At 36.1% G+C, this 16,534-nt stretch overlaps 2 protein-coding genes across 4 annotated transcripts; one reads left to right on the top strand and one right to left on the bottom strand.

Annotated features, from left to right (window-relative positions):
- Window positions 1-940: 940 nt before the first annotated feature.
- On the top strand, window positions 941-11,329 carry Shmt (serine hydroxymethyl transferase). Of its 3 annotated transcripts, XR_002542262.2 has the most exons (10): window positions 941-1,097; window positions 1,410-1,627; window positions 2,778-2,953; window positions 3,626-3,808; window positions 4,954-5,166; window positions 5,895-6,067; window positions 7,433-7,607; window positions 7,704-7,820; window positions 9,505-9,735; window positions 10,788-11,329. XR_002542262.2 is itself a non-coding variant. In XM_022058799.2 (9 exons), exons 2-9 carry the CDS (start codon window positions 1,428-1,430, stop codon window positions 9,669-9,671), a joined length of 1,404 nt encoding a protein of 467 aa, XP_021914491.1. In that variant the 5' UTR covers window positions 941-1,097; window positions 1,410-1,427; the 3' UTR covers window positions 9,672-11,329. The 3 variants fall into 3 exon arrangements, 2 of the variants coding, with proteins under 2 accessions (XP_021914491.1, XP_021914501.1); XM_022058799.2 differs by having other exon boundaries at window positions 9,505-11,329; XM_022058809.2 differs by lacking the exon at window positions 941-1,097 and adding an exon at window positions 1,200-1,318 and having other exon boundaries at window positions 9,505-11,329.
- Window positions 11,048-16,518, bottom strand: LOC110827297 (Golgi to ER traffic protein 4 homolog). The gene is made up of 8 exons (XM_022058844.2): window positions 16,267-16,518; window positions 16,015-16,093; window positions 15,834-15,928; window positions 15,593-15,735; window positions 15,358-15,496; window positions 14,904-15,047; window positions 14,537-14,682; window positions 11,048-13,695 (listed from the first exon to the last, which is right to left on the bottom strand). Exons 1-8 carry the CDS (start codon window positions 16,377-16,379, stop codon window positions 13,574-13,576), a joined length of 981 nt encoding a protein of 326 aa, XP_021914536.2. The 5' UTR covers window positions 16,380-16,518; the 3' UTR covers window positions 11,048-13,573.
- Between the last annotated feature and the right edge of the window lie 16 nt (window positions 16,519-16,534).

The raw sequence follows: 16,534 nt of genomic DNA, 5'->3' as shown, positions 1-16,534 counted from the left end.
TCTTTAAATTTTTAATAAGTTCTTATGTAACTAGACCTGCTTGAGGTGCTAATGTATTGCTGTGATGGTTGTTTACCATTTATGTTGAGAAGAGGAAGGTGATCATGAGAAAGAAAGGAGTGCCGTCGATTTCCTAACATTACATATATGGAAACATACAAAATGAGAAATTCCTAACTACCAGCAAAATTTGTTCTATAAAATTCTGGATCCATTGTACTTGCAGTGTTGCTTCTGAAGTTAATTGTGGCTGGTGGTTTGCAAACATCTTTCAATCTACCTTTTGTACCTTTAATCTAGTATAAGAAGGTTCATGTTCCAGAATGTATAGTTTATGTAATTTGCCTTGGTACCTTGATTTTGGAAGGCTGGGAGGGAGGTTATTATGAAATGCTGTGCTCAGTACTACCATCCAAAATAAAAATTTCCACAGTACAAGCAGTGTGCCTGTAACTGGAGCACATACCATTTGCACCTTTTTTGTCAGTGAACAAATACCTTGTACAAGTTAAGCTGTAATGAGCCAAGCTAAAATGTCTTCTCCAGAATGCAGATGACAATAAAATGTGATGGACTCAAGTAGTCAAATCGTGTTGCTACTCATATTTTTGTTAATCCTTTGTTTTTAATAAACTTGAACGCACTTCCCTATAGTTGCAATTGTTTGCATGTGACAGTAATAGGAACAACTGGAATGTGTACACCATATACGTAAATGAGCAATAGAAATGCTAGCGACTGTGACCATCATGTTAACAATCACATCCTTGTCTCTTCTGAAAGATTTTATCGTCTGTCATGTTAAGCAAACGACGAAAATGTTATATTTACTTCGGTCATTTGTGGCATTAAAGCATAATCTGCTCACGTTTGTTATGTTCACCAATCTTCTAACGTAATGGGACCTGATTGGTTGGTTCTGTACTCGTATACCACTGATTTAACAGAGAGAAACCGCCGGGTACTAAATTTAACAGGTGGTTTGTGAAGCTGCTTTTGCGTTGCACATGATTCTGAAACGTTTGAAATTCAGAGGATTGACAGCAGTGAACGTCAAAAAATTCCCAAACAGTATTGAGATTCTGTGAATTTATAACGTAAGTAACTGATTTAAAGTTTGTTTCCTAAGACTCAAAAAGCACAATTTCTTAACCGCAATCTCAAGGCCAATTTGTAAATAGTATGATGCAGTTGGAGATCGACGTCAGAAACTAAGGTTATCACTGAGCCATGACCTTTACTTTGGTGATAGAATATAATAGATATTTGTTACACATGTTTTTCTTGGCATTTCAGAAGCAGTAATATTAATCGTTGGGTACAGTATAATTTCTGCTGTACGTGTTTCCTTTTTCCGCTAGATATTCATTGTTTGCTGTAATATAGGATTTTTCGGATAATTTTTACAGGTGGAATTTAGAATCATAATGAGTTCAGACGTTTTGTCTTTGAACCAAAATGTATGGGATAGTGACCCAGAGTTATTTGAACTCATCCAGAAGGAGAAAAAACGGCAGTTACATGGCCTGGAAATGATTGCTTCAGAAAACTTCACATCTCTTCCTGTTCTACAGTGCTTGAGTTCATGTCTGCATAACAAATATTCAGAAGGTCTTCCAGGACAGAGGTAATATTTAAATGCATTGGATGCAATTGACTTCTTGGCTGGAATTTATATTATTCATTAATACCCAACATTTCAGTCCATGTGGGCCATCAGCGTGGGCCCATTTACACATGTAGTAAGTTACTGAATTACATATAGCATCATCTTTTACACACTGTATTCCAAAATTCCAACCTTACAGTCTTTTGCAGACACATAAATGTTACAAGTTTATCTAAAAATATTTGTAATAAAGTTAATCTAATGTAATGTAATTTAAAATCAATCATTGTTTACACTTAATGTGTTGAGAATGTTTCATGGACTCAACTTATCTGGTCCAGATTCCCATATTTTAAATAGATTTATAATTTTGGGTTGAAGTAAGGTTTCTGGTCCTTTTATAGAGCCATTAACATGTAATTCTGAAATTATGTTAAAATGACCAGCATGAAAACCCTGTGATGGTCACCATCATTGAAGTTTTGTTGTTACAAGTGCATTGGAACAGAGAATGTTTATTTAAAACAACCTTCTGACACAGATGGTGTATTCTGGCTTGTTAGTATTTTAGCTCTATGTCAACATTTTGGAGGAACATCTTTGGAACTGAAGATGGAGGCAGTGTGTTCCTCCAAAATGTTGGCATACAGACATATTACTGCACAGTGTGACAGTGTTAAGTCTAAATAGAATTTTTGCAACAACCCAGAAGACTAGTTTCCTTTAAAAAATCACTGTGAGAACCTCAAATCTTAATAACTGTCTGTCATTGTATTCAGCAAAATTATTTAAAAATTGTTTGATTTTGCATTCCTTCCATCAGCTTTTAAATCACCAAATGACATCAAGTTAATAAAAGTTTGAGTTTTAAATTATCATAATATATGACCATAAATAAAATTTGTGGAAAGGGGCATGTGTTATGTTTCTGTAGGTGTCTTATGGAGACCCCTATATTTTTGTAACTGATTCAGAAGTAAAATAAATTGTGCTTACAGTAGTGTTAGTATGTCTTATGCTGATAAGTTAAGAAACATGTAAAGTGATTGCTGTGCTTTACATAAATTCTTATATCCACCTGGTAATTACCTTTGTACATCATATGTCATACAGAACAAACAGTGTGCAATTACTCTAGGCACTGAATGTGGCATTTGTCTCTCTGCAGATATTATGGTGGCAATGAATTCATTGATGAAATTGAACTGCTATGTCAGAAGAGGGCACTGGAGTTGTACCGTCTTGACCCTGCAGAGTGGGGTGTCAATGTCCAGCCATATTCTGGATCTCCAGCAAATCTAGCTGTGTATACAGCTATAGTAGAGCCACATGGGAGAATCATGGGTATATAATGTTGCATGCAATTTTGAAAATCACTTTTTACTTAGAATCACTAGGTTGTTTTATTTTCATAGTACATTTGTCATTTAATGTATGTAAATTGTTTATCCAGACAAATTTATTATACATTCCTACCTCATCTGAGGAAACATATGATGACATGAACTTCAAATCATTACATCTATAGTGATTATTTCTGTGTGTAAATAAATCAAGGTCATTCATTGATCTTGATTAAAAGCACTGGCCATAGTAGACTGAATATTTTATTATGTGTTTGAGAAGATAAGGGTAAAAAAAAGTCTTCTGTGATATCATTAAGCAATTTAAGCTAATTAATTATTTGTGGCATTTCAACAATAGATACCATATGTTTAATGGAAATTCAAATTAGCATTGAAACAGTAACAATATTGTATGTTTACAAAATTTATCTTGAAATATATTGAGTGTACTGTGCTTTTGTACCATGATTTATTCTGCATCTTTGTGATCTGGTTACATGGATGAATTGCATATAATCTATTTGTTCAAGCTCAAAGTAAGTATGAAAGTAGTCTGTGTGTTAGTTGAGTTCTTCAGTTCACACGGATGTTACTTAACTCCCGTTACACATCCATCCTCTGTACTCCTTAGTTTAAGATCAATTTTTTACACCTATGATTTATTTGTTAGGTCTCGATCTTCCGGATGGTGGTCATCTCACTCATGGCTTTATGACAGCCACTAAGAAAATATCTGCAACTTCAATTTTCTTTGAGTCAATGCCTTACAAGGTTGACCCCAATACAGGCCTAATTAACTATGACAACCTGGCGCAGTCTGCAAAGCTCTTCAAACCTAAACTTATAATTGCTGGTGAGTGAACAGAACATAGAAGAAACGCAATATTTAGATAATTTTATTTTACATTAGCCAGATATTATATGTTAATTGTCTTGATGTTTCTGAATTGTACAGTTTACTTTTAGGCATCATGTTCTAGAACTGTAACTTTTCATAATTGCACTCATTGTATCATGAATTAAATATTTTTAGTTCCGAGGGATCAATTTGATGTATGTGTTTGTTCACAACTTTTAAGCTGTGATATTCAGTAGTTATGTAAACTTGATTATGTGTTGTAACATAGTAAGAAAAACCACATAAAATGCAAATTTATGGATTGTCATAAATAAATAAGAAATTTTTATGGATGGTTAGGGAGGATCTTAGTGTCTTAAAAATTAGCAGTTTGAAATTATTCTTTATCTGGACTTTTTCTCTCATCCTTGTTTAAAAGAAGAAACCATGACGTTTTGAAAACTGACTCTGTTTCTGTCTTCAGGCGAGAGGTACCTACTCATATGGGTCCGTGGAAAAAGTCCAGACAAAGAATAATTTTAAGTGTAATCCACCACTGTCAGAACCCGTTAGAATTGAATTAGCAGTTTGATTGAGACGACAGGATTTACATGAAACACTGTGTTTTGTGTGCATGCAAGTTACTTTTTTATCTGTATATATACTAGTTTCATAGTACATTATATGTGCATACATAGAAACAAAATGTCTGTAATCACATTTTATAAAAATTAATATTATAAATCTGCTACTACATGTCCAAGATTTGAATTTATTCTTATTTTTTAAAAGAATTTTATAAACATATACATTCTTATTTATACGTAAGAAAATCTCAGTTATTGTTATTCTGTAATAGCTAGTCTGCCACATTGTGTTTGTGGTCTGTGACTGATAAAATAAAGCTTTGTATTGTTGCTTACAGCAAACATAGTATTTGCAGAATAATTATGAATGCTGGAATACGTTTTCAAGGGAAATTGCAGTGACTGCATAGAAGGCTACCACCAAGTCTGACTCATTGTCCTTTTCTAGATTGTCTTACTGTTTTGTTTTAAACCAATGCACTGTATTATTTATAGAAGTTGGAGTTTAGCATTGTTGTGTGTTGTATGAATTAGTCCTGCTGATGTATGTAACTTGGAGGCTTATATTTACAGGTATCAGTTGTTATTCTCGATGCTTGGATTATAAACGTTTCCGTGAAATAGCTGATGAGAACGGCGCATACCTCTTTTCTGATATGGCACATGTTTCTGGTCTGGTAGCTGCTGGAATTATTCCCAGTCCCTTTGAATACAGTGACATTGTCAGCACAACCACACACAAGACACTTCGTGGGCCTCGTGCTGCCATGATATTCTTCAGGAAGGGTAGGTTTCTGCAGTCTTCTTTCTGCCAGGTTATTTATGTAATCCTTTATGGTATTAAACCATGAGCCAAGTAGCTTAGTCAGTACAGTGACTTGACTGTGGACTGGACAGCTGGAGTTTGATCCCCAGCAAAAGCAAAGGATTTTTCCTCTCACCTGTGTGTTCAGAAGACACTCTGGTGTCCACCTGGTCTCCTATCCAATGGGTGCTGGGATCCTTTCCATGGGAGTAGAGTGCAGCTGGGGCATGATGCTGACCACTCACATTAAGAAACAATGATTCATGTGTGAGCATTGGTTATGTTTCTGTTTCCACAGAATTTAAGTCATGTTGTTATAATGACATCTTTTTTAGGATTTCTTTATAACTTACCGCATACATCACTGCAGCCACATTGTTTGAAGTACTATTGGATGTGTTACATACCAATAGTGGCCACATTAGATTATAATGCAGTATCTTCATTATATGGTAAGGGATTGTAGTGACTGCCAGGAAATACTACATAAAGTATTTGGCTGTTAGATAAGCCATCAGGTATCACAAAGTTATTTTCAAGCCCTGCTCTGGCTTCTTTGTAAGGATGCTTGTTTACTGATGTTCTAACACAAATGTTTGTAAGAGTTTCTGATAGTCACACATAATGACTAAAAAAATAGAGCAATGACAAGCCTTGTAAAGAGAGCAATTGAAATGTTACTCTGTTAATTATAATATCATATTTACAGGTGTGAGGTCTGTGAATAAGGCAGGTGAGAAAGTCGTGTATGATTTGGAGAATAAGATCAACCAAGCTGTATTCCCTGGGCTGCAGGGTGGACCACACAATAATGCCATTGCAGGTATTGCTACTGCCTTGCGGCAAGCAATGACACCTGAGTTTCGCAACTACCAGGAGCAGGTATTGTCATTAGTACAATTTGTGACAGATATTGTCCTTTGTGTCTACAAATGCCTTTGGGTAGAACTTAAAACTTTGTATTACATAATATCCTGAGAATGGTTAAGGATACTGTTGAATGGAAAGTACAGCAGTAGCGTACCTAGAGCTACTGTTAAGGTGTTCTAATGTTCTCCATAGTGACAAGTATGTGTATATTGTAGTCATAGAGGTTAAAATTGAATCATTTTCCTCATCATGTGAAAGAGATGAGTGTGTGTGTGTGTATGTATATATATATATTTATTTATTTACTTGCTTCTTATCACCAGGTCTTATCCATGTAAGACTAGGAATTATGGTAAGTATTCTTTGGTAGTCTGTAATAAAAATTTTGACGTAAATATGTCTATATGGAAGGGTCACAAAGTGTTACGAAGAAGTGACAGGAAAATGTGTAAGATCCGTATCAACAAATCGACAACAATGTGTAAATATGGACCGACAACAATGGTCAGCTTGCGTGCATTGTTATGTTACCTAGGAAACGTCATCTGTTTACTCGGCATTGTTGTGTTACATTACTGCCGTCAACAATCCGCTTTCGTAACAAAATGAATGACATTGAAGATAAAATTACTTTACTTTACTTTACATTACATTACAGAGACGTATTTACGTCAAATTCTCCGGAACCGTGGTTCCACTGTAACTTTTGATTTATGAGTATTTGGACATGAGAAGAATGATGAAAATGAGCAATTTAGAGTATTCCATGCATAACAAGGCATTTATTGATTTATAGTTACACACCTTTCTTAGGATAGTGAAGTTCAGGAGGCTGTGATGGGCTGAAGATATGGTTAGGATGAGAGAGATGAATCCAGACAGAATTTTGGTCTGGAAACCCCTTGAGAAATGTCAGTTTGGAAGACTGAGCAGAAGCTAGGATGACGACATTAAGGTGGATCTTAAGAGAATGAGTTATAAGGGTGGGAGGTAGATGGAACTAGCTGTGGATGTGGATTTTGACAAATGGTAGATTTAGGTATTAGTTATGTTGAATCAGTGGGTTCTGTTACCATGGTGTTGTATCATGGCACTTCCTAAGTACAAATACATAAAAATCAGAAAGGTGTTCTGTTTGCCTTGAAAGGGTGGAGCCAGGATTCCACATTTAAGTGGAAATTCCCATAGCTCTGGATTTCCATTTTGGCCCCATTGACAGAATATGATGATGATGATGATGCAGGCTAGCAGTGGGCCATACTGTGGGATCTGATATACCAACATAATTTGTGCTTGTAGTTGAAGTAAGCTAAAGCTCTCATGTTTTCATTCATGTACTGTTTCTTTTTGCTAATTCTTCTGTAATTTATTTCAAAGGTTGTTTCTAATGCACAAAGACTCTGTGATGGTCTGCAAAAATGTGGATACAAAGTTGTAACTGGTGGAACAGATGTACATCTTGTCTTGGTAGACTTACGATCAGCTGGTATAACAGGTGCACGAGCAGAGAAAATCCTGGAGGATATTTCTATTGCCTGTAACAAAAACACAGGTGAGGGAGATTACAACATACTTTGCATATGCAAATTTATCCAACATTGTCAGAGTTTTGAAGTTTGGAACATTCCTGACTAATTTTATTATGTAGTTCCAGGAGATAAGAGTGCATTGAATCCAAGTGGAATTCGTCTGGGCACTCCAGCACTCACAACAAGAGGCCTCAAGGAGCAGGATATTGACAAAGTGGTGGAATTCATACACAGAGGTAAGCATATGATGTTGTAATTCTTGTAAATGTATTATGGCAACTTGCATGTTTCTGTGTATGCAATACAATTGCTGTCAGAATTCAGGAGAAACAGTAGTAGCCCTCTCTCTCAAGATTGCTATTGTAATGGCTAGTGCTTCAGTTTATGGTCTGTTAGACTTCCCTAACCTCTTCCTGCCTTGGCAATGGTGAATGCGTCCATTTCTGAGGTGGGGCACATATGAGACTGCTGTACATGCTGGTATATTCTTCTGAATGTCCAGTCAGCTTCTGAGGTAGTGACATTATTGCCATGTAAGTTAGGGTACTCAAATCTGGTGTACCATTAGGTCTTTTTAATATATATATATATCTGTGTATGTCCTTATCTCTCTCTTTTTGTAGAATATAAAACAACATGGTGTCTGTGTGAAATATATACAGTGAAACCTCTATCCATCGTTCCCGGAACTATCGTTTTCCCGGATGCATCGTCCGTTTTGTTCGGTCCCGAATACATCCCATATAAAATAATGTTACATTTTCCCGCTTCTATCGTTCCTCGAACTATCGTTTTATCGCATCGATCGTTCAAAAATCTTAGTCCCGGCCCACAATTTTCCCGCAATGATCGTTTCTGAGAATTTAAAATGCTGGGTTTTGAGATAAATTAATACCGAAAGACGCATAATGTTTTTGGAATACACAGTAGCGGTAACCTGTTATGTCGCCCAACCAGCACATTCTTTTGGAATGAGGGTCAGCGGTGCAGGGGTGATAGTTGGAGTGAATGGCGGTGCTCATTGTCAGAAATTTTACGATTTTAATTATGGTGCACTCATATTTCGTTCCAGCGATGCCAGATGGCATGTGCAGTGTGAATTTCTTCACAAATGCTTTTATTATAAGTACAAAGGAAAGGCGAGCGAAACTTTTTCATTCTTCTGGTTCATATCGTGTCTTCTACAGCTACGTTTCGTTGAGTTCGGCAGTAATAGTACTTCCATTTTTCCTGTTATAGTCCGCGAAGGTTGAGGGAGCGGTGAGGAAGAGGGAGAAACGACGAATGCGAGCCCGAACTTTGCCGAGTTTTGCCGAAGCACACGCTGCATTGGCAAAAGTGAAGTCGTTCTTTTATGCGCATAATATTAGTGAACGTGACGAAGAAAGCATTTTGAACGTGGAAAGTGCTCTGTTTGGCCTAAAACGTAAAGTTTCGACAAACCAGTTGTCCATTAAAGACTTTTTTGGTAAAAATAAGTAACTTTGAAAGAGAAACATTGTTTTTTTTTTAAATTTTTAATGCTTTCCCGCATCTATCGTTTTCCCGCATTCATCGTTTTTATTTCCCACCCCCGCCGAAAACGATGCATCGAGGTTTCACTGTATTTAGTTTTTCACTGGATGATGAAAACTGATGAACCATTGGAATCAAGTAATTGATTCCATGTAGTAGTAGTTGTGTGTGTGTGTGTCTATCTCTCTCTCTCTCTCCCCCCCCCCCCCCCTCCCAGAAGCTAGTAACTGTTCAGCTTATCAAAAAATTCCCCGCCTTTTATGGAACCTGAGGGTTCATTACTGCTTATAAGGGCCTACCACTGTTCTGAGTTAGGTGAATCCAGCCCACAACATTCCACCCTAATTCTTCAATATCCATTTTAATATTGTCTTCCTATTTACACCTATGGAATTGTTTTCACAGGCCTCCAGTTGTCAAAGATGGTGACAAAAGTCTCAGGACCAAAACTGGTTGACTTCAAGCGTGTCCTGAAAGAAGATGATACCTTCTTACAGAAGGTGAATCAACTGCGTAAAGAAGTTGATGCATTCTCTCAGACATTTCCCTTGCCAGGTTATCCTGACTACTAAGACGTATATTATCCTTCACAGAAGTTACTCAAAGATTGGGAGAACTATGTCAGTTCCCAAACATGTGAGTGCAAACATTCCTTAAGGTTGTCAGTGCTTCCTGATGGAAATAATGTATTTGTTCAAATAGCATGCAAACTTTTGTAAAATTCCTGCATGAGATGTCATATTTGAGGACAAGATTTGGGTAGCACTAAATGCTATATCAGCTGTTAGGCAGAGCAGGAAGCTTGACCTTCAAAAATTCTCACTTTCTTGTAACAGGCAAGAGTGGGGATATTTTGTTAATTATTGTTGAATCACTGCAATGTAGTTCTTGTTATAGCCTGTGTAACATTCTCAGCCACAGATAAGAACAGCTGTTGGAAATGAATAAATGAAAGTAACTAAACATATGCTGAGAAACCAACATTTTATGAGATGCAGAAAAAAAGGGAATTACACTGCGGTCAGAAAGTCTGATGTGTGTGAAAATTATATCCAAGACTAGGAAAAGAATGGTCATTTTATACAAAGTAGTAGTCACCAGTTGGGTTAGTTATTTTTGGTACACTGGCAATGACGAGATCAATCCAAAGAGCATTGAAGCATACCAGTATTTGTAAGTACAGTATCATATTCTTATGACTTTTTAATTTTATTTCCATTCTGTTAGCCATTGCACATGTTTTTATAGGTGGTTGTTTTTGGTCCTTAGTACTAGTATAATTCAAACAAATTTTCAAGGGTGCTTGGTATTTGGAAAAGTATGGTAAGTTTCTGTCCAGTTACAACTTTGGATTTTTAAATGTTTTTAATTCTTTTTTATGTGTTTCAAACTTACTCCTCTTTTTTATCCATATATTGTGGCATGTCTACTATGTAATATTCATTATATAAAAAAACATTGATATTATAGCATTTCATTCAAACAAAATATGATGATATAAGACAATTCTGCATCATAACAATTTTAACATTAGAATTTGTAACATATGTTGACACTGGACTGAAAATGGTGTGGCCACTAAAAGTAAATCATACCTCATCTTAAATTAGGGCACAAGGTGTGGATTCAGAAATCTTTTGAGTGCTGGTTCATTAAATTATCTGCAATACTTCATTTTTACTTTTCAGCTGAAGTTTACCAAAATCATGAAACACCTTCAGATTATTCATGAAATCTTCAAAATTAGTAGTACAAAAATTTACTACTGAAGAAATAAAGGTAACAGTTCTAGAGCTTAAAATGGTGTAACCGTAGTTGCATTTTAAATGTGGACTGCCTGCACGTTATGTTTATTACACTGCTCAGAACAATATAAAGTCTTCGACACTACATCAGTAACACTAATATCAACATTAATGAAGAGAGGAATGAGAAACAAGAGATGCAGTTTATGTTAATGAAATTGTTTAATGCAGGATTTTATACACACATCTGAATAAACATGCCAGTAATTGTTACATAATTTTTAAATCCAGGCATTCCCAAACTTCACTTTTGTTTCATGCCATTCTAATAACTCTTTGTGTGGTTTTATAATACTCTGAACTGTCTCTAAGGTTAGCTAGAAAAATAGTGTCAGTTTCTCAGCAGTTATTGATGAAAAGTAATTAATTTGTCTTCCATAAAATTAAGTCTTTTTTCCACACAATAAAATTATTTGAGATGTGTATTTATGTTAATTTTATTTTCTAATTTTATTACTTTAGTTTCTTTAAAGTTTTTACATACAGTTCATCTATTATACTTTCATATTTCAGTTTCCACTGGCTTTTGTGTTTGTCAGGATTGTTATTTCTTGCAATTGTTAAAATTTATGCTCTAAATTAAGATAGTAAGTAGCACAGTGCAGGAAATACTCGAGTCCGAAAAAAAATTCTCATTGGAATGCCTTTACAGCAGCTTCACACGTTATGATAATTCCTCATAATCATTAACAAATTATCATCAGAAGTATCACAAAAGATGTGTATAAAATTTTGCTTCAAGGCATTTTCTTTTCTCTCGCTCTCGTAATATAATATGTAGGGACCTTTATACACACAGATTTATGTAAGTATCCACCTGCAATATGGTCGTGGTATTGCTAAACAATACTTGAAATGGGTCACTCAGGCAAGGGAGGGGAATACAAAAGAAAACCTTCAGTAGATTTCATTCTTACTGTAGTATATAAAAATGTGAAATTATATGAAAAATTGTTCACATCATTTTTATGCACATGTAGTTGGATAGGTCCCAATTCAGTGTTGTAATGCATAAATATAGTATACAGACAATTATAGGAAGATCAAATAAGAACACAGCTCAAGAAAAAGATGAAAATGAGTTGATTTCACAATCACTTTTTTGTCCTAAATTCCATTACAAACCTACACACACAAATTCGTGACAGAATGAAACAAGTACTTATAGCCAGTGACTAACACTTTGCATCAGTTTTAAATACATGCTGAATATTTAAGATTTTTGTGATTATAGTTGAGACAGTCATCTTCTGGACAGTTGTGCCTCAGTCTTTTGACTGTATACTAATGTCTTGGAGGAATATACTGCTTCCATCTTCAGTGCTGAAATAAGTAGTGTTAAAAGCTAGATGAGTTATATAGGGTTTGGTTGAGAATCAGGCCAGGAACATTGGCCCATCAGAAGGAGCCAAGTATAATCCAACAGATGCAGATGAAGGCTGGGTTGATGGAGGGAAAGTTGGCTCTTGCAGGGGTCTACAAAGTAAGGTTGCCCTTTTCAGGGACCATCTGAAAAGGAACTCATACCAAGTGCATGCCTGCTCTTGGAGAGAATCATCTGTTCTTCAGAGTGTAAATAAGAGGCTTCCTCATGATTTGAGCCCCCTCAGAAAGTCATACCACCTACATCTGCATTAGCAGGATGATATGTAAGCACAACGTCAAGATGGTAGGCATTCGACCAAAGAATATATTCAATTAGGATTTGAGGTTCTTACAGTGGTGCTTATGAAGATGGCTGTCTTCTGGATTGTGGCACCTGACTACACATTGCGAAAACCCAGAAGACAGCCATCTTCAAATATCTCTAAGTTTCCTAGGGCCCATTTAGGATTACCTAGCTTTTCCATTGAAACCAGGGTCAAGGAAAGACCATTCCCACATCTGGCTCTGTTATCATAAGTAGCTAAATGCAACATCAACTTAGGCCGTCATATTCTGCTAAATGATGCCAGTATCCCAGCCAAGAAATCCAGATGCATGGACAGGGTCATCAGGGAGGCAAGAGAGATCAAGCTCCAAACAGGCAGTATAATCAGATGATATATAGGTTATCCCCCCTGACCAGATCATGGAACCCTCTTATTCACACTCTCAAAGAACAGAGTAAGACATGCACTTGGTTTCTTTCTGGTGGTCCAAAAAAGGGCTGCTCTTTCTTCCTTCTCTCTACACTATGTACATATCCATTATATATTAATTCATAAGAAATCAATATTTTATTAATTTAATCAGTAAACTGCTATTCAGGAACTAGGACCACTCCAATTACACACATATGCTTGTATATTATTCTTTATGCCATATTTCATCTTTCGGGTACCTCAGGATTATAATAAAAAGGAAAATTATGATATTAGAAATGTTTTCAGAATAAAACCTGTGAGGGCTATTACAAGACTGAAATACTAAGTTATTTTTACTCCCTTCCATGGTCGTACTGCTTCATTCACACTATATAAAATGGATAAAGCTTGTACTTTTTATCTGTTAGAACTCTGCAATTCTCTCCACACTGTGCAGTTCTAACAAGAATTCCTGGTAAATGAGGGGTGGGTGTGCAATGTTACTGGAAGCTACAAGAGTAGATGGACTCTACATCATCTATCAATATTGTTGCACCACCACTCCAGGACACACCAGTTCCATCACTATCCTGCACTATTACATCAGTCCAACTCGTCAGTCTCCATGTGTTGGCGTGATGTGGAAGCCCTTGGATGCAATGAGTGTGACTCATCTTCAGACTCAAGTTCATCCAGATCACTGAGGAAGGACTGAAGAAGATTTCCTATGAATCAAACATATCAATATCTTACATAGGGTTAACACCAGAGAAAAGGGAAAAAGATAAATTACCTATAACACAATACCGAACATATTTATACAGCAGTCCCTTGCCAACCATGAGGGCTATCTTTCTGACATCAAGGCTTTATGGGAAATTTAGGGGTTGGGGAAATGGGGAACCACAGCCACTATTAGCACTCTTCAGATCCTTAGGTGACTGTTCCTTCATTAACACTAGAAAATATGTAATAAATACTTTACACACAGAATATAAAAAGTATCACAAAAGACACTGCAGTGATAATCTGGAAGCTACAGATAGTGTTACAGCCCTGCTCCCAGGAAATATAGGTTTCTTGGAGGCAGAAGTGACTTTTTCCATGTGTACACAGATCTGCTGACATACAACAAAACACTACAGTTGGCAAAACTAGATACAAAGTATAGAAATTCATGGTTGGTGAGTGAGTGCTGAATATCTGTGCATTCATGATTTTGATACAGTGAGAAGCACAGATGTGTAAGGGATTAATAAGAATATTACTGGGGATCACAATGAAACATAGTTTAATTCTACTGTCAAACAGCTGCAGCATTTTGGTTGTTTTCATTAGTAGTACTGACAATTTCTGTATTGTATGGTTGCCCAAGTTATATGTTATAATTTAATTCTACAATACTTGCTAGTGCATCACTTTTCATGCTATTTTCTTTCTTCCAGCATTGGCTTGTAACTGCAAAAATTAAACACTATATAGAATACAAGACAGAACTGCCATTGTAAAAGTCTGTGGCGTTAGTTAAATTAAAATATGCATGTCAAAACTGCATTTTACACATACCGAAGAGACCTTGTGACCGTGGACGTGGTGGGGGAACTCCAAAGAATATCTGTGCAATCTTGTCCAAATATTCAATGTAACTTGGGTCTCTCTCAATGCTTGTTTGGTATTGCTGACATAGCACTGTGAAAGCTGCAAGCTTTCCACTGCACACAGGAAAATCACGTTACAACACAACACTTATCTTTCTGTTCATTGTCATGGAACTAAAGCTAGCTTTTCACTGTGTCCATAAGCAAGTTCAGCGAGTTTTCATAAAATTAAATGTGGCTACAAAAAAGGTTAATCCAGTGTTTCAAATGCAATACAGTGCTATCAACTTGAACACCTATCTGAACTATTTGCAAAAATATTAAATAAATCTAACCTTTCAACAACTTTCAGTAAAAACCATATGAAGTTGAGGAGTGGCAGTATATAAGGTGGACCAGTCTTCTTGATGATTGGGTGTTGTGTGGTATAACTGTCAAAGACATCCTTAGCGCTTGTTTTGTTATGTAGACATAGGTACCTGAAGAAAAAAATTATATATAGAGTTGGCATGAACAAATTATAACTTAAACTCCTATGATAAAAACCAAAGTATTCAAATATATCCAGAAAAGTGATTTAGAATGTATATTCCTAGCCTTGCATGAAACGAAAGAGAAAAGCCATGAAACCCCACATTAATGGAACTACTCTGACATGTAAAAGAACTAGTTTTCAATTATATGAGTGTTTCCCAATTACTTTTTGTTAGCTATATCTGTCATTCACTAGCAAATGTAGAGTATGATATCAGCAAACAACATACACATTTGACTTCATGGCATACTTACTGCAATACAGCTTGAGCAATGAACAAATCCACTTCACTAGAGTAACCTCTCTGCCTGTGCAGTTCTACTAACATTGCTGCACAACCAAAGCCATCTGTAGAATGCAGGAAGTGATACCTAGCCAGTACATAATTCTTCTCTGAAAACATGTGATTAATAGATCTAATTAGCTTGGTTCAGTCATTATGATCTGACAAATGAAGTGTGCAATAAAAAGTTCTTGCAGACAACATACCTTTCCAGAGAATCTGAGCTATGCTTTGGTGCAGCTGTGGATGTCCACTCTTGTACTCATGTGACTCTCTGACTGACCACTGCAATGCGTTGGCAAGAAATGTTTCTCTTTCTGGCACATCTGAACTTATCATTCCAAATAAGCTGTGGCATTGAAATAGAATAGATACAACAGAAAAATATTAAGAAATGAGTATCGACATAAAAATTGTTAAATCGTATATATATAAAGTGTGACTTACCGAGATAATTTGTTAAACTGGTCTTCTGAAATAGAGGCCTCTGCTTTGATTAGGACATCAACCAAAAGAATGGCTAGATCTGCTCCACTTGTTTGCTGCAATTGCAGAAACAGTAAAATAAGGTAAATAAGACTCATAGCAAAACATCATGTTTCAATAATAATAGTATAAATAAGCCTACCTGATCATGTCTGAGTAATAATACTGCACCATCAAACAGCAAATCTAAGAGATCACCATATTTTTTCTGTCCAAGATATCTGAAATAAAGTGTAAATTTGTAAACGTGGGTATTACTTCCCGGGAAAAAAACCTGAGGCCAAATAAATCAATTGAGGCTTGACATAAAGAAATGTTAAGAGTATCTAGGTTAAAGAGGCACCTACAAAACACCAATTGTAAGATCACTTATCATCTTTAACTTTTTACGCACCTGAAATACAACGTTCTGTACATCTGGTGGGCCTCATAATAATTTCCTGCGTTTATAGAAGACGCTAATTTCGAAATAACTCTTTGTATACCATGCACTTTACTATTTGCCATGTCGAAAGTGATTGCTGAGACCGAATTGTGTAGGGCAAGCACAGGGGTTTGTGGTATTTTAAAGACACAGGGGATAGGATTCAGTCATTTGCAAGCCCATATTCCAAACAGGGGATTTCGCACTAATATATTGGTCACATTGGAGTACGACATCC

The sequence above is a fragment of the Zootermopsis nevadensis genome, unplaced genomic scaffold (genome assembly GCF_977971745.1).
Source record: "Zootermopsis nevadensis isolate Lab colony 2312 unplaced genomic scaffold, Znev_1.0 Znev_ptg000003l, whole genome shotgun sequence".
In the NCBI taxonomy this organism is placed as follows: Eukaryota; Metazoa; Arthropoda; class Insecta; order Blattodea; family Termopsidae; genus Zootermopsis; species Zootermopsis nevadensis.
This window is presented reverse-complemented; position numbering and strand designations above follow the sequence as displayed.